Genomic DNA, 17,476 nt, shown 5'->3' with positions numbered 1-17,476 from the left:
TTCCGGTTGATCTGAATCAACGGAACAGCCTGCTCGTCAAATTTACGTGTAAGTGGCTGAGCACTCCACAGACACGTGTACCTTTAACGTAGTTCTCGGGGATATTCAGCGTGACACAGAGAGTGACAAGGCCGGCCCTTTGAAATACAGGTACAACAGAAACAGGAAGTAAGAGTGAGAGAAAGTTGTGGTGAAAGAGTACGGCAGGGATTACTACCATACCCTGCCGGAACCTCGTGGAACTTTTTAGGTGTTTTTGCTCAATAAACACTCACAACACCCGGTCTGGGAATCGAAACCGCGAGTCCGCTGCCCTAACCACTGGGCCATTGCGCCTCCACGGTGTTTTTAGCTGCACCACACAGACATGATTGCAAAAGCATTGCCGTGGAATGGCCAGCAACATTTGCTGTAACAGTCATCTCACCGTGCAGGGCTTAATTTTCAGCTGGGCCGCAGTAATCCTGGTGTTGCGGAGGAAATCGACAGTGTGGGGTCCGAGGACACCTAAGGTTCTGGCGGTGATACTCGAGTTTGTGGCTGATGCAACAACGTTGGAGCCAGGGAATGTGTGACAACTTGTGTCCCAGATTAGGGATCTGCTTCCCTTGTATGGGAAGAGGGTTATTCTGTCGGGACGCTTACCATCCCTACTGGCTCCAGTTGTAACTGGAAACCAGTCGTTCAGAGCAGTCTGTCAAGGGAATATTCAGAATAATATAGTGCTAATACAACCTATTTCTTTACTACACACAAGGGGGCTAAGCACAGAGAGGACAAACGGATTAAGTTGATTATATCGACCCCAGTGCATACTTATTTAATCGGCCCTGAAAGGATGAAAGGCAAAGTCGATCTCAGCGGAATTTGAACTCAGAACGTAACGGCAGACGAAATACCTATTTCTTTACTACCCACAAGGGGCTAAACACAGAGGGGACAAACGGATTAAGTCGATTATGTCAACCCCAATGCGTAACTGGTACTTATTTAATCGACCCCGAAAGGATGAAAGGCAAAGTCGACCTCGGCGGAATTTGAACTCAGAACGTAGCGGCAGACGAAATACCGCTACGCATTTCGCCCGGCGTACTAACGATTCTGCCAACTCGACGCCTTAATGTTGGAATAGTTTCTATAGGTGCAGGGGTGGCTGTGTGGTAAGTAGCTTGCTTCCCAACCACATGGGTCCTTGGGCAAGTGTCTTCTACTATAGCCTTGGGAGTGGATTTGATAGGTGGAAACTAAAAGAAGCCCATCATATTAGGTACTTTTTGGTTATCTCACCCCTATTAAAAAATTGAGTTATCTCCCCCAGTTTTACGAGAAATAGCAGTACTTTTGGTTATCTCCCTCAACTAAAACAATTGTTTAACCCTCCTCCTCCTCCTCATCATCATCATCGTTTAACATCCGTTTTCCATGCTGGCATGGGTTGGATGGTTCGACTTGGGTCTGGGAAGCCAGGAGGCTGCACCAGGCCCCATTCAGATCTGGCAGTGTTTCTACAGCTGGATGCACTTCCTAATGCCAACAATAAAACAACAAAAGAAAAGTGGAAAAAATTAATAAATATGAAAACTGAAAAAAATTAAACATCTTACAGAATCTGATAACATTTTTATAACAATTCATTCCATTCCTATTGAAGAGGCAAAAACTCAACAATGTGTTGAAGTATTGAATCAAAAAGATTTAACTCTTTCAATCCAATCTGTTGACGCTACGTAAACTCAATTTTTAGAGGGGAGGTAACCTAGTTTTTTTATGGCAGTGAGGTGACCAAAAAGTACCTTTATGTATACACACACACACACACAGACAGACAGACAGACAGACAGACAGACACACACACACACACATACACACACACACATACAATTTAAAAATATGATAAAATCTTTATAAGAAACTAGCAGTATCGCCCGGCGTTGCTCGGATTTGTAAGGGAAATAACTATATAAGCATTTTTAGAGAGTTACTTCCCTTATAGATGCCAATTCGGGCTTTCTTAGCCATTCTGTTTTGGTGTCTTCAAGCCATGAAGTCGTTGTTCTAAAAGAACGCTGGTCTCCTTGACAACGCTTTACGACATTGATTTCCTTACACTCCCTTCCCCACAGCTTCACGAGGGAGGGAAGAAGGGGGAGAAGCAAACAGGTGCAGGTGTGACCATGGACGCCAACTCCGCCGCCATCGACACACGAAAAATTATGCATTAAAATGGAATAAAAAATGATGTTAAATTATTTTTTAAATCGTAGACTCATCGTAGACGCGCGCTAATAGCCAGACGGGCTCGATATGAATCACGACTATAAGATACCCGAATTTGGTTAAACTGCACCGCAAAATGTGGGAGGAGTTAGGAATCTAAATCGTAGGAGACAGACAGCACACAACTAGAGTTTTATATATATATACTAGCAGTATCGCCCGGCGTTGCTCGGGTTTGTAAGGGAAATAACTATATAAGCATTTTTAGAGAGTTACTTCCCTTATAAATTCGGGCTTTCTTAGCCATTTTTGTTTTGGTGTCTTCAAGCCATGAAGTCGTTGTTCTAAAAGAACGCTGGTTTCCTTCACAACGCATTACGACGTTGATTTCTTTACACTCCCTTCCCCACAGCTTCACGAGGGAGGGAAGGGGGAGAAGCAAACAGGTGCAGCTGTGAGCGTGGACGCCAACTCCGCCGCCATCGACATACGATGCATTTTATGCATTAAAATGGAATAAAAAATGATGTTAAATTATTTTTAAAATCGTAGACTCATCGTTGACGCGCGCTAATACCCAGACGGGCTCGATATGAATCACGACTATAAGATACCCGAATTTGGTTAAACTGCACCGCAAAATGTGGGAGGAGTTAGGAATCTAAATCGAAGGGGACAGACACTCACACAACTAGAGTTTTATATATATAGATAGATGATCAAGTAGTTAGCGTGAAAATCCTCATAAGGGAAAAATTTATTAATTATTCCCTTTAAATATATTTATATTTATATTAAAGACATTACTATCCATAAATGCCTCATGCTAGGAGGGACTCTTAAAGTCAAAACTACCATAATAAACACATTTTGTGTTTTAGTACGGTAGTTTTGACTTTAAGAGTCCCTCCTACCGTGAGGCATTTATGTATAATAATGCCCTTAATATATATATATAATTGAGAATGTGTGACTGTCTGTCTGTAACATCGTTATTAATTGCATTTTACCTTTTAATTTATTCTATGAAGGAAGGCGATGAGATCAGTTGCAATTCCTCTTCAACCGATTAGGGAGCCTCTCTATACGGTCACTCGACCTACTAGAAATAACAGCCAAATGGCTTTCAGATAACATCAAAGTGTTTTAAAATAGAAATGAATGTTATATTCGATGATGTAGCCTAAGATACTCTGTGTCTGAATAGGAAAACGTGATGGTCATAGTTGGGATACAATTGGACATTAGTCTGTAGCGTAGACTCTACACGATCTTAATCGAAGCACCTGATTTGGTTTCGATTCTGAGTTGGTTGTAGTTTGCACCGTGAAAGATTTTGAGTATGGCACGAACATCATGACAACAATCCCTGCTCCCAAAATATGTCTAGTCCAAAACTAAATAAATTATGTCGTTTAAATGAAAGAAACTGAACATCTGGTGCAAATTTCTAAAAGGTTTAGAATTTATAAACAAAGAAAAGTATTCAAATACCACAACAAAAAAATCAAATATGAACAGAAATTAAAAGCAATTTTTGGTACTACTTAAGGAGAGTGGTCCCGGTGCGCGCACTCGCGTAGTCGCGCTAGCTAGTCGTGAATAGTCGATCCTACAACGACTACCTAGCAAAGTAAATAAAACACAAAATAAATAATTTTTTTTACACAAAGTAAATAAAACAAAAATACAAAGTAAGGATCGACTAGTCACGACTAGCTAGCGTGGATGCACGAGTACGCGAATGCGCGCACCGGGACCACTCTTCTTAAATAGTACCAACAATCCCTCCTCCCAAAATATGTCTAGTCCAAAACTAAATAAATATACCTATTTCTTTACTGCCCACAAGGGGCTAAACACAGAGGGGACAAACAAGGACAGACAGACGGATTAAGTCGATTATATCTACCCAGTGCGTAACTGGTACTTATTTAATCGACCCCGAAAGGATGAAAGGCAAAGTCGACCTCAGCGGAATTTGAACTCAGACCAGCTCGCCCACCTAAAACTAAATAAATATACCGTTTAATGAAATTATTCATTTAATAGGTTTAAAATTATTTATATACAAAGAAAAAGTTTTCAAATACCACAATAAAAAAAAATCAACAATAAACAGAAATTAAAAGCAAAAGCAATTTTATTAAAAATACAGGATATTTAATGAACGTGTCTGTATATTAATTAAGGTGCCATAAAATTGTCATCTGTTAATAGTGTTGTACGTAAGGGGCCTTAATTTCGTGAAGAGGTGTGACGTGTTAAAGGACGTAAGCGACTCGGGACAAATTACAAATGGTGTCATTCCACTGGAAACCCTGTTTGTTGTTGACCACCAAATAACACCGAGGCAGCAATTATGATTCACAGTTTATTTGTTATAAATAATTCTGGGTGAGTATTCCACATTGTCTCCTGTTATTTACTTCATACATCTCAGTTCGTATACAAGCAATGTAACATTTTTATCAGCTCCCAAACGAAAGCAGACACGTCGCAACTTCGTTCATGTCGTCTGTCATAAACATTTACGATTGTCGCAATTCTACGACTTCTATCATAAACATACGATTGTTATAGATTCGTGTGGGCTATCATAAACATACTTGTCGTAACTTTACATATACAATCATAAACTTCCCAACATATGATTCTCAGAACTTCATGCCGTCTGTCATAAATATTTACGATTGTCGTCATTCTACGACTTCTATCATAAACATACGATTGTTATAGATTCGTATGGTCTATCATAAACATGCTTGTCGTAACTTCACATATACAAGCATAAACTTCCCAATATATGATTCTCAGAACTTCATGTCGTCTGTCGTGAACGTCGCTGTCGTAATTTCGCGTATTCTATTAATAAACGTGTGGTAGTTATTATTCCATGTCGTCTGTCGTAAATAATTATCAATGTTGTTACCTCACAAATTCTGTTGTAAACATATGGCTGTCATAACTTTAATTACGCTCGATTGTCGCAGTTTAACGAACTCCACCATAAACACGTTTGCCTCACTCACTCACGAAACACACCCACTCTACCGTAAACTGCAGTCTCGCAAGTTGTCAGCTAAACCTACTAAAAGCGGCAGCCAAATCTCCCTCATATCTCGCACCGACATCTCAGAGAGGAAAATATATTTTGGTTAAGATAGTTCGAGATACGATACGTCTGAAAACAAGACGGGATTATCACGATCGGACGACCTTTAACCGCGAGTCTGCTTCTCGATCAGGTCTGAGCTGGTATTAAATAAACATCCTCTCTATAATCATTAAAATAATCTGTTCAGTGTTGTTATTGTCCTGTTGTTGAGCAATATTTAGTCCCCCATCCTGCAATATGCACCTGCCGTGTGCATATTTCTACCTTTTACCCTTCTCACACTCGAGGGATAAAAGGTAAGTGACGAACCGACGAGAAAACCTATATGCGGTCACTCGACCTGCTTGAAATGACAGCCAAAGCTTCACCCAAACCACACTCTACCGTCTGGAGAAAAGAAAAAAAGACAAAATACAACAAAAAGACATTAAATAGGCGCAGGAGTGGCTGTGTGGTAAGTAGCTTGCTAACCAACCACATGGTTCCGGGTTCAGTCCCACTGCATGGCACCTTGGGCAAGTGTCTTCTACTATAGCCCCGGGCCGACCAATGCCTTGTCAGTGGATTTGGTAGACGGAAACTGAAAGAAGCCTGTCGTATATATGTATATATATATATATATGTATGTGTGTGTGTTTGTGTGTCTGTGTTTGTCCCCCCAACATCGCTTGACAACCGATGCTGGTGTGTTTATGTCCCCGTTACTTAGCGGTTCGGCAAAAGAGACTGATAGAATAAGTACTGGGCTTACAAAAAGAACAAGTCCCGGGGTCGAGTTGCTCGATTAAAGACGGTGCTCCAGCATGGCCGCAGTCAAATGACTGAAACAAGTAAAAAGAGTAAAAAAAGAGTAAAGACTAAATAATGTTGTCTTAGATATACTATGTCTAAAAAAAATAATTGTACGTTCTCGCCTGGAACGCTTTTGATCGCAGTTCTGCTGGATTAGGGTTGACCCGGGTTAAACAACAACAACAATAGCAGTCAATGAGAGAGACTGAACATAATAGTTTGATTTACTAGCAATAGCAGTCAAATCTCCCTAGATGCAGGCATGGCTATATGGTTAGGAAGCTTGCTTTTTCAGTCAGATGAGTTTGGATTCAGTCCCACTGTGTGACACCTTGGACATGTATCTTCTACTATAGGTGCAGGAGTGGCTGTGTGGTAAGTAGCTTGCTTACCAACCACATGGTTCAGGGTTCAGTCCCACTGCGTGGCACCTTGGACAAGTGTCTTCTACTGTAGCCTTGGTCCGATCAAACCCTTGTGAGGTGAGCAGATTTGGTAGAGAGAAACTGAAAGAAGCCTGTCGTATATATATATGTATGTGTGTTTGTGTCCGTGTTTGCCTCCCCAAAATCGCTTGACAACCAATGCTTGTGTGTTTACATCCCTGTAACAAACAAACAGATTAAGTACTAGGCTTACAAAGAATAAGTCCTGGGGTCGATTTGCTCGACTAAAGGTGGTGCTCCAGCATGGCCACAGTCAAATGACCAAAACAGATAAAAGAATATAGCTCTGGGATGACCAATGTTTTGTGAATGAATTTCGTTGAATGAAACTATGCAAACATGTATCCATGCATGCAGGGAATGGATGATTCGTTCAACTAAGCCCTTAAACAATGAGCTCCCACCTTGGATACCACCCACCCATTGTTTCAGCATACTTTCACCATCTCAGTATATTTTGCCTTCTTCCAACCCCTTCTATAACTATTTCTTTATTACCCACAAGGGGCTAAACACAGATGGGACAAACAAGGACAGACAAAGGGATTAAGTCGATTATATCGACCCCAGTTCGTAACTGGTACTTAATTTATCGACCCCGAAAGGATGAAAGGCAAAGTCGACCTCGGCGGAATTTGAACTCAGAACCTAGTGGCAGACGAAATACCTATTTCTTTACTACCCACAAGGGGCTAAACACAGAGGGGACAAACAAGGACAGACAAACGGATTAAGTCGATTATATCGACCCCAGTTCGTAACTGGTACTTATTTAATCGACCCCGAAAGGATGAAAGGCAAAGTCGACCTCGGCGGAATTTGAACTCAGAACGTAACGGCAGACGAACGTAACCCCTTCTATAACTTCACCATCCTACCTACCTGCCTTCATCTAATGATATTGGGAGCCTTGTGCCCTTGTAAAAACTTAAAAATCAATATTATGTTTTTTGGTTCCCTGAGGTACAACCTGCTCAACCTGCTACTTGCTAAATCCCCCAGCTGTGACATTTGTTCAAACCATTTCTATTATGAAACTTCAATAACTCTTTCTCTCAAATATTTCATTAATTGTTCTAACTGATTACCTGAAATAGATACATCATCATCATCATCTTAAATATGAATTTTTATCAGGAAATTGAATAAAGAATGCATCATTCTGAAGAAGCTAAAAAAAAGTTGATATTTGCTGAGCAGTGTTGTTAACAGTCAGTCAGCCAGTGTTTTAAATCCGGGTTTTGTCCTCGTTAACGAGGGTGGCCGGGTCTACCTCATTGCCATAGCAACAGCCCTCACACCAGCCCATTCTCCTTTGCTATCATGAGGCTTTCTTAGAGCTGGGTTTTCTACAGGAAGCATGCCCTTGCTTACCCCCAACCTCAGTTTCTAGACATGAGTGGTCCCGAGACCGAGGCCTCTACCATGATTTTTAAGAAATATGGTGGAAAACTAGCTTAGGAAGGCAAGGATGCTACTCCCTGGGACCCCTTTCAGAGCCCTCCTATCTATTCTGCCATTTATCATCTCTGCCTTCCTGAACTATTCTTATTTGTTTTACCTCCCCCTCATACTGGTATTTACCATTGACCACATCTTGACCCTTATCATTTGCTACATTCACTTCTATCCCCATCTCTAACTATCTGTCACTCTCCTTTCACACCCCTACAACTTTGGCATTATGTTGTGCTCGAGAAGACCCATCAAACCAAGTGAAATGGTAGTCGTGGAAGATACTGGTGTCATGCAAGTGGCATGTAATAGCACCCATTACACTCTTGGAGTGGTTGGTGATAGGAAGGGCATCCAGCTGCAGAAACACTGCCAGATCAGACTAGAGTCAGGTACAGCTTTTCAGCTTGCCAGTCCTGGTCAAAGCCATGCCAGCATGGACAGTGGACGTTAAATGATGATGATGATGGGCTTCTTTCCGTTTCTGTCTGGCAAATGCACTTGCAAGTCGTTGGTTGGCCCAAGGTATCATGGAAGACATTCGTCCAAGGTGCCACACAGTGGAACTGAACCCAGAACCATGTGGTTAGGAAGGAAGCTTCTTACTACACAACCACACCTGAGTTATAAGATGTGAAAGTATAGTTTACAGAGATCTCTACAAAAAAAGCAGTTAAGACTAAAATTTTAGGACTTTAAAAGCGGTTTTGCTGTTGAGATTAATTAAGAGTAATTGAGTGAATCAGCTAAATTAGAAGTTTGGAGGCTATAGAATATCGGTTGTTCCAGATAAGGTGGTTCTTGCTGTGTCTATATTGAGTTTTCTTTACATCATTCACTGCCATAATCTAGATCAAGATAAAGCATCTAATTCATGTAAGTTAGGAGTTGTGTGACTAAGGCCAGCCAGGCAGAGGCCTGCACCAGACTTCTGTGACTGTTTTGGCAGGATTTTTACAGCTGTATGCCCTTCCTAACCCCAACCACTCAGCAGGGTGGACTTAGGGCTTTTTATGTAGCACAAGCACAGGCGAGATCAGTTTTGGCAAAGTTTTTACAACTGGTTGCCTTTCCAAACGCCAACCACTTTACAGTGTCAACTATATATATATATATATATATATATATATATATATATTATATATATATATATACATACATACATACATCATCATCATAGTTTAACGTCCGTTTTCCATGCTAGCATGGGTTGGACAGTTCGACAGGGGTCTGGGAAGCCAGGAGACTGCACCAGGCTCCAATCTGATATGGCAGTGTTTCTGCAGCTGGACGCCCTTCCTAACGCCAACCACTCCGAGTGTAGTGGGTGCTTTTTACATGCCACCGGCACAGGGGCCAGAGGAGGCTGGCAATGGTCACGATCGGTTGGTGCTTTTTATGTGCCACTGGCATGGACGCCAGTCAAGGCGGCACTGGCATCATTCACGTTCGGATGGTGCTTTTTATGTGCCACCGATACGGGTATCACAACTACATATATATAAATACATATATATATATATATATATATTATATATATATATATATATATATAATATATATATGTGTGTGTTTATGAATTTGTATTGCAAGATTCCTGATGTGGAGTTGTGTGTTGAAACAGATGTTCTTGTATTTCGGGATGGTCATTTTTGCCTTTTCTTTTACTAAACAAACACATGCACCACACATTCATTCGTCACTCGCTTATTACCATTCCTACTCCAACTCATCTGTGACCACACCCCCCTGTCCCCTATGACACCCTCTGTCCTTGCGCGTGCTCCCGCTTTGCCTATTTCATTCCCTTCATCTACGATGTGTATCCCCACACACGCATGCACTTGTGTGTGTATGTGTGTGTGTGTGGCACTGCTCCTAGCAACACCATGACCCTCCCCTCAGCCCCATCTCCCACTCCATTGCTGCCGCCACCAAACACGACCTTATGCACCACACCTGCAACTCACTGCACCTGTGTGCTCGCTGCCATCATGGCAGATGTTGTTGTTGGCACTGCTGCAGCTGTCTGTGAAGCCACCATATGTGTGTCTGTGTGTGCATATGGGATCACCCCCCCCCCCATGTTGCTTACATCCGTGCCCTCTATACAACTTCTTTTCCCTTTCAATGTCTCCAACTTTATAACGTTTATAACAGGTATGTGCACACATGTCCATTGTATGTGTACAACGCTACTTGTATCTGATTTTTTTTTACCTTTTCTCCCCCTCAGTCCTCAGTCCCTAGTTGTCATGCTGTGTGGAATGATGGTGTGTGTCACTGTTTCATTCGTGTTCTCCACTGAGGCCCAGTCCATCCATTGTCATGTGTGCAGCCTCCGTGATCTGTCCAAGTGTTGTATCACCTCCATGCGCCAACAATACCCCAACCTCCATGCTCTGCCTGAGCATGTTGGTAGAGCACTGAAGAGCCCTGCTCCTCCCTGAGCCCCTGCCAGTGCTCACCCACATGCTCTCCAAAGCCGTGTGCCACCTCTTTAATGCAAGTAGCCGTCATGTCCCCGCACCATCCCTCAGCACATCGGAAGCCATACACCACATTCCCAACCTTACATTTAACCTGTGGGCCCATCCCACATACAAGACAACTGTGCTCTGTATATTGGGGCCCATCGAAGGAACAAGTTCCAAAGATTAGGAACCCTATAAGGGCACCACGCCCCTCTACCATGCTAATCTGCAGATCGGCCCTACCCAACGTTTTTCAAAAAAAGGCATGCCAGCTTGCCACCTGGGGCAGCACTAACGAACATGACACTCTGGTACTTCCCACTGTCACACCATGAGTTGGCCCCACCCATCCTTTTTCCAGCCCCTGCCTGTGCTGTTCTGGGATCCACTCCTGCACAGTGGGCAGACCCCCCCCTTTTGCATCACTCTCTATGGTCGGATGCCCTTCCTGTCACCAACCCTCACCTGTTTCCAAGCAAGGTAACATTTCCCCCTTGGCCAGACATGTTTCAGGTGGAAGATGGTGATGCTCATTCACAACAATCACATGATGTCAAGACAAGGATACACACACACACGCTCACACACGCGCTTGCACACACACACACACACACATCTTTTCTTAACAAACCAACATTAATTATCAAGCAGTGGTGTGGGACAAATACATGCACAAAGATACAAACACACACACACATATATATATATGATGGGCTTCTTTCAGTTTCCGTCTACCAAATTCACTTACAAGGCTTTTGGTTGGCCTGAAGCTATAGTAGAAGACACTTGCACAAGTCACCACACAGTGGGACTGAACCCAGAACCATGTGGCCTGGAAGCAAACATTTTACCACACAGCCATGAAAGAGAAGTAAACTTCTCAACGATGTTAACAGCAAACTCATATTTTTTCTAATTTTTTTGATTACAGAGATGTGTTTATGGAAAAACACTGGAAGAGTGTAATCCACAAATCGATATGTGACTACTTCTTTGAGGTTCAAGGAAGGGTAAGGATTAAGTTTTTCTTTCACCAATGTTGTAGATTAAAAGATTATTTTTGAATTTTCCTTCTCTTTTGAGACGAGTCAACTTTGTCAGTCAGTTTCACGCAGCAATTATAATAAATATGACTAAACATCTTTTTTTTTTTGCCTTCCATCATAATACTAGTAGGAGCACTCCGTCGGTTACAACGATGAGGGTCCCAGCTGATACGATCAACGGAACAGCTTGCTCGTGGAATTAACGTGTAAGTGGCTGAGCACTCCACAGACACGTGTACCCTTAACGTAGTTCTTGGGGATATTCAGCGTGACACAGAGAGTGACAAGGCCGGCCCTTTGAAATACAGGTACAACAGAAACAGGAAGTAAGAGTGAGAGAAAGTTGTGGTGAAAGAGTACAGCAGGGATCACCACCATCCCCTGCCGGAGCCTCGTGGAGCTTTAGGTGTTTTCGCTCAATAAACACTCACAATGCCCGGTCTGGGAATCGAAACCGCGATCCTACAACCGCGAATCCGCTGCCCTAACCACTGGGCCATTGCGCCTCCACATCATAATACTAAATCCATATAACTGCATGTTATATATATGTGTGAGTGAAGACACATGACTTAGTAGTTAGCATTTTTAGCTCACAATCATAAGGTTGTGAGTTCAATTTCTGGTGGGGTGATGTGTCCTTGAGCAAGACCTTTTATTTCATAATACAGCTCTATATTTAAGAGATGAGGAATTATGTACATTATTTACATTTGATGGATATTTTTTCCTCATCTTGTTTGTTGTTCACACAACGCTTCGGCTGATATACTCTCCAGCCTTCATCAGGTGTCTTGGGGAAATTTCGAACCTGGGTTCTCATTCCTAAGGTGCCTTCATCAACATTATTGTTAATCCCATTGCTTCATCAGTTCCTTACAAAATTGCATTCCTGTCTTTCAGGCTGTTTCCTTGGATGACGTTCCACCTGTCATTGCTACACCCCATCATTATCTTATCAACATCTATCGCAGTCAACTATATTTCGTTGCAGTTGTAACAACCGAAGGTAAGCAATCTTCCTCCTGCTCTATATTTAAGAGATGAGGAATTATGTACATTATTTACATTACTTACATTTGACGGATATTTGTCCTCATCTTGTTTGTTGTTAACACAACGGTTCGGCTGATATACCCTCCAGCCTTCATCAAGTGTCTTGGGGAAATTTCAAACCTGGGTTCTCATTCCTAAAGTATTTTTCAATGTTATTATTATTATATTATTATTCAGGTCACTGCCTGGAATCAAACTTGGAATCTTGGGGTTAGTAGCCTGTGCTCTTAACCACTATGCCATATGCCTGTGGGCATATACTTTAGGAATGAGAACCCAGGTTCGAAATTTCCCTAAGACACCTGATGAAGGCTGGAGAGTATATCAGCCGAAATGTTGTGTTAACAACAAACAAGATGAGGACAAATATCTGTCAAATGTAAATAATGTAAATAAAGTAAATCTTCCTCCTGTTTTATATTTTCTCTTCATTCCACTGCAGACTTTTTATTTATCTATTCAACTATTCTGTTGCTTAACCTGTCAGCATTTAAACCAGCCATACTTGGTCCAAATATTATTTCTGTTCTATGTTCAAACTGGCAAGATCCAGCCTCTCACACCTTCCCTACAATGTCATTCTAGAAATAAACAATCACATCATTGAAATCTTCGAGGTACAACCTAATGCATGATTAGATCAAAACAACCTGATTATACAAGCCTAACATTTGACAGCGTAATCTGATTGCTTAATGGTTAAATAATTTCGTGGCCTATGCCAAGGGCATTACCAGCCCACTTATGCGTACCTTTCCTTCTTTGGACACTTCTGCTTGCGAAGACCTGTTGAGGCGAGTGAAATCAAAAATCAAAATCAAATTCGATGACTGGCGTCCGTGCTAGCAGGGTGCAAAGAGCACCATACGAGTGTGATCATTGACAGAGCGGCTAACTGGCTTCAGTGTCAGTGGCACTTAAAAGGCACCATTTGATTGTGATCGTTACCAGCATTGCCTTACTGGCACTTGAGCCCTGTGCTAGTAGGGTATTAAGAGCACCATCTGAGTGTGATCATTGCCAGAGTGGCTATCTTACCTCCGTGCCGGTGGCGCGTAAAAGACACCATTCGAGCATGATCGTTACCAGCATCGCCTTACTGGCACCTGTAAAAAGATTCAAGCGAGGTCATTGCCAGTACCGCCTGACTGGCCCCCATGCCGGTGGCACATAAAAGCACCCACTACACTCATGGAGTGGTTGACGTTAGGAAGGGCATCCAGCTGTAGAAACTCTGCCAGATCAAGATTGGAGCCTGGTGCAGCCATCTGGTTCGCCAGCCCTCAGTCATTCGTCCAACCCATGCTAGCATGGAAAGCGGACGTTAAACGATGGTGATGATGATGATGATGATGATTTTCCTAATTACAGTGGCTACAAAGAGTTTGAAATGATACAATTGAGACAACAACAAAATCAATAGGATCAATGATGAAATAAGATGTAGACACTGGAACTGGATTGGACATGTCCTCAGACAGGAACAAGAAAGTGATTGTATGGTGGGACTAAAGTGGCAGCCTGAGGGGAAAAATGAGCAGCAAGACACCCTAAAACCACATGGCGAAGGACCATTGACAAGGGAAGGTGGGAAGTGTGAAGAAACTGGAATGAGACCAGAACAGTGGCAGAAAGCAGAGCTGATGTGGAGAGGTCGTATTATTGCCTTATGTCCCTCTTGGCATGGAGGGAATAGTTCTGTCGAAAGTTCTAGAAAATTAATCAAATGTTATAAAAAGCTGGGATTTTGAACTCTTAAACAGAACAACCTCAGGTGTTACACAGATCTCTGTTGGTCAGTTTTGTGATAAGGTATTCACACATTCTTATTATTGGTTGTTTTCACCTTAACACACAGCCCACCACCTGACATAATATTGTGTTTTCTACAATGATGATTTAATATACCAAACCCACTAAAATTCCTCAGCTATTTACCATTTTTAAATCCTCTGATTCTTTACCTTTCTTATTTTTTTTTATTTGTTTCTTTGCAGTGTCTCCACTTTTTGTAATTGAATTTCTGCACAGAGTCTTTGATACATTTGAAGATTATTTTGCCGAGTGTACAGAATCAACAATCAAAGAACATTATGTTATAGTATATGAGGTATAGTACCTGTATATAGTCAATGTTATGCTATAGAATATGAGGTAACTATATATTATAATAAAGTGTATATCTGGCAACTGACTTGGTAGACACACCCACAAGGATTATCCTTCATCTTTCAACAATAACCTCGGGCATCTTTTTGAATTCCATAAATCTAACACTTATGAACATGCTAACAAAATCAAAAAAACAACATAGCACCCATCAATTTTGGAAACATTTTTTCAGTCAGAATTACTGAAGCATGAAATAAACTCCCTGCATCGGTTGTTAGCGATCAGTACACTGTGTCTTTTAAAACTTCCATGTTTCCAGAAATTCATGTTCCCTGACTACTGCTCATGATCAGAGATGCATATATTGTCAGCCACCAAGGGACATTCTCAACTAGTTGAGGTCAAACAACTGACAAGCAAATCTGTGGTATTGAGCAGAATATTTGCTGTAGCCCATCTTTTATACCAAAGACAAAACAATGTACATGATAACACTTTCAATCAGTTAAGATCAGAAACCATGAGAGTCACTGTCTGGTACTGCATCAGGGCAGTTGTTATTATTATTATTATTATTATTATTATTATTATTATTATTCAGTAGTTTTATTTTTATTTTTATATCGTGCTTTCACTTCACTACCGAGCACAGCTCTGTACGCCTTGGGTATGTGCTGTGTTTTGTTGTGATGCTCTGATGGTTACTGTATTGAAAGTGTTCTGCGTAGGATGTGTGCAGTGCCTAGTAGTGCAATTTTCTGTATGTTATATGTGTTTGTAAGTCCTGGTGTTTTTGTTATGTATTTGTCTGAATATTTTTTTATCATGCCTAATGCACCTACTATGATAGGAATTGTTTCTGTTTTTAGATTCCACATTTGAGTTAGCTCTATTTCCAGGTCTTTGTATTATTATTATTATTATTGAGTGAGAGAGCAGTTCATGCCATCAAAGTGACACTGGGGTAAAATATACGAAGCCCAGTATACCCATCATGACTACCCGTCTGATAAGGGCACACCAGGCACATGCATCACAACCATTTGTGCGCGACATGGTGATCTCATATCAAGATAAACAGCACATGACCTTGCAGGTGGAGCCCAGTTAGAATTTTCTTCAGATCGAGTAACCCATCCCACTCAAAAGGTCCCTGAATAAGGGTTGTTTAAGGATGTTGAACGAAACACCCATGTTTCCAGAGGTGAATTATTCAAACCCCAAAGAATCCTTCTCAACACATGGCTATGATGCTCCCCCACTACTTCTGCTCGTGATCAGAGATGCACATATCGTCAGCCACTAAGGGACATGGTCAACTTGTTAAAGTCAAACAACTGACAAGCAAATCTGTGGTATTGAGCAGAATATTTGCTGTAGCCCATCTTTTATACCAAGACAAAACATTATTATTATTATTATTATTATTATTATTATTATATATTATTATTATTATTATTATTATTAATTGTTATTATTAATTGTTCTTACTATTATCATTCATTGTCATTATTATTGTTATTATTCATTTATTATTATTATTATTTATTGTTATTATTCATTCATTCATTATTATTATTATTGTTTTAGCTTCTTGATGAAATGCTGGACAATGGCTTTCCATTGGCAGTAGAATCCAATGTTCTCAAGGAGCTGATTAAACCCCCCAACTTCCTGAGGACGATCACCGACACTGTCACTGGTAAATCTACTGGGTACGTATCGGCATTACTTCTCAACAAAACCTAACGCCTCTTGCATATACACACACCTCCATTCACAAACATGCACACACATAGACACATAAGCGGAAAGTGTAACCACTCGAAAGAGCTGTTATTCACTCCTGCTCCAGAGCGTCGGCTGTGGGGTCATTCTGAAAAGCTCTATCTGCGACGATTTCATCTCAATCGAAGGAGAGGGGCTTTCTCCATCCGGGTTGCGGATCCGTGGAATAAGCTGCCAGACGAGATGGTGAAGATGCCGACGACCGCTCGGTTCAAAGTCTCCCTTGACCACAAGTGGCCTGAACTCTTTACATGAACACCACCCTGTACATAACTCCATGTCCCCCTACATGGCCTTGCTTTTTGCTTTTTGAGCCAAAAAATTAACCAACTAACTAACACACGTTATATGTATGTATATGCATATGTCTGCCTTCCATGCTGGGGTGGTCCGACAGGATCTGATCGGCTTCTTGTTTATATTTATCAGAGTCAGTGGAATACTGCCAACAGGACAGCTTTCTAACATTCCCTGGAGAAGGACAGGTGTCAAATATACCAATAACGAAGCGTATTTTGATGTCATTGAAGAAATTGATGCCATCCTCGACAAATCGGGTGCAACAGTCTTTGCAGAGATCCAAGGATATGTGAGTAAAAAATAATTCTTCATCATCATCATCATCATCATCGTTTAATGTCTGTTTTCCATGTTGGCATGGGTTGGACAGTTTGACTGGGGACTGGCAAGCCAGGAGGCCTCACCAGGCTCCAATCTGATCTGGTAATGTTTCTACAGCTGGATGCCCTTCCTAATGTCAACCATTCCGTGTGTGTAGTGGGTGCTTTTTATGTGCCACCGACACGGGAGCCAGTCAAGCGGCACTGGCATTGGCCATGTTTGGATGGTAGTTTTTATGTGCTACTGGCACAGGAACCAGTCGGGGCAGTGGGGTTGGCATCGACCACGTTCAGAAGGTGGTTTTTATGTGCCACTGGCACAGGGAGCAAGTCAAGCAGCTCTGGCAGTGAC

The 17,476-nt window shown here is 41.7% G+C and overlaps 1 protein-coding gene across 15 annotated transcripts in view; it reads left to right on the top strand.

Annotated features, from left to right (window-relative positions):
• The first annotated feature begins 4,456 nt into the window (after window positions 1-4,456).
• Window positions 4,457-17,476, top strand: part of LOC115229090 (AP-3 complex subunit mu-1) — a 70,189-nt gene continuing 57,169 nt past the window's right edge. For 9 of the 15 annotated variants that reach the window (XR_004997953.1, XR_004997952.1, XM_036500658.1 and 6 more), the window contains exons 1-6: window positions 4,457-4,614; window positions 11,434-11,512; window positions 12,452-12,557; window positions 14,602-14,714; window positions 16,307-16,431; window positions 16,934-17,093. Coding sequence is in view for 13 of the 15 variants with exons in the window: in XM_036500658.1 (XP_036356551.1) it covers window positions 4,580-4,614; window positions 11,434-11,512; window positions 12,452-12,557; window positions 14,602-14,714; window positions 16,307-16,431; window positions 16,934-17,093 (618 nt within the window). In the remaining 2 variants the exon portion in view is untranslated. The remainder of the gene's footprint in view (window positions 4,615-11,433; window positions 11,513-12,451; window positions 12,558-14,601; window positions 14,715-16,306; window positions 16,432-16,933; window positions 17,094-17,476) is intronic. The other 6 variants (XM_029799552.2, XM_029799547.2, XM_036500660.1 and 3 more) reach the window with 1 other exon arrangement.

This window comes from Octopus sinensis, linkage group LG2 (assembly GCF_006345805.1).
Source record: "Octopus sinensis linkage group LG2, ASM634580v1, whole genome shotgun sequence".
NCBI lineage: Eukaryota > Metazoa > Mollusca > Cephalopoda > Octopoda > Octopodidae > Octopus > Octopus sinensis.
This window is presented reverse-complemented; position numbering and strand designations above follow the sequence as displayed.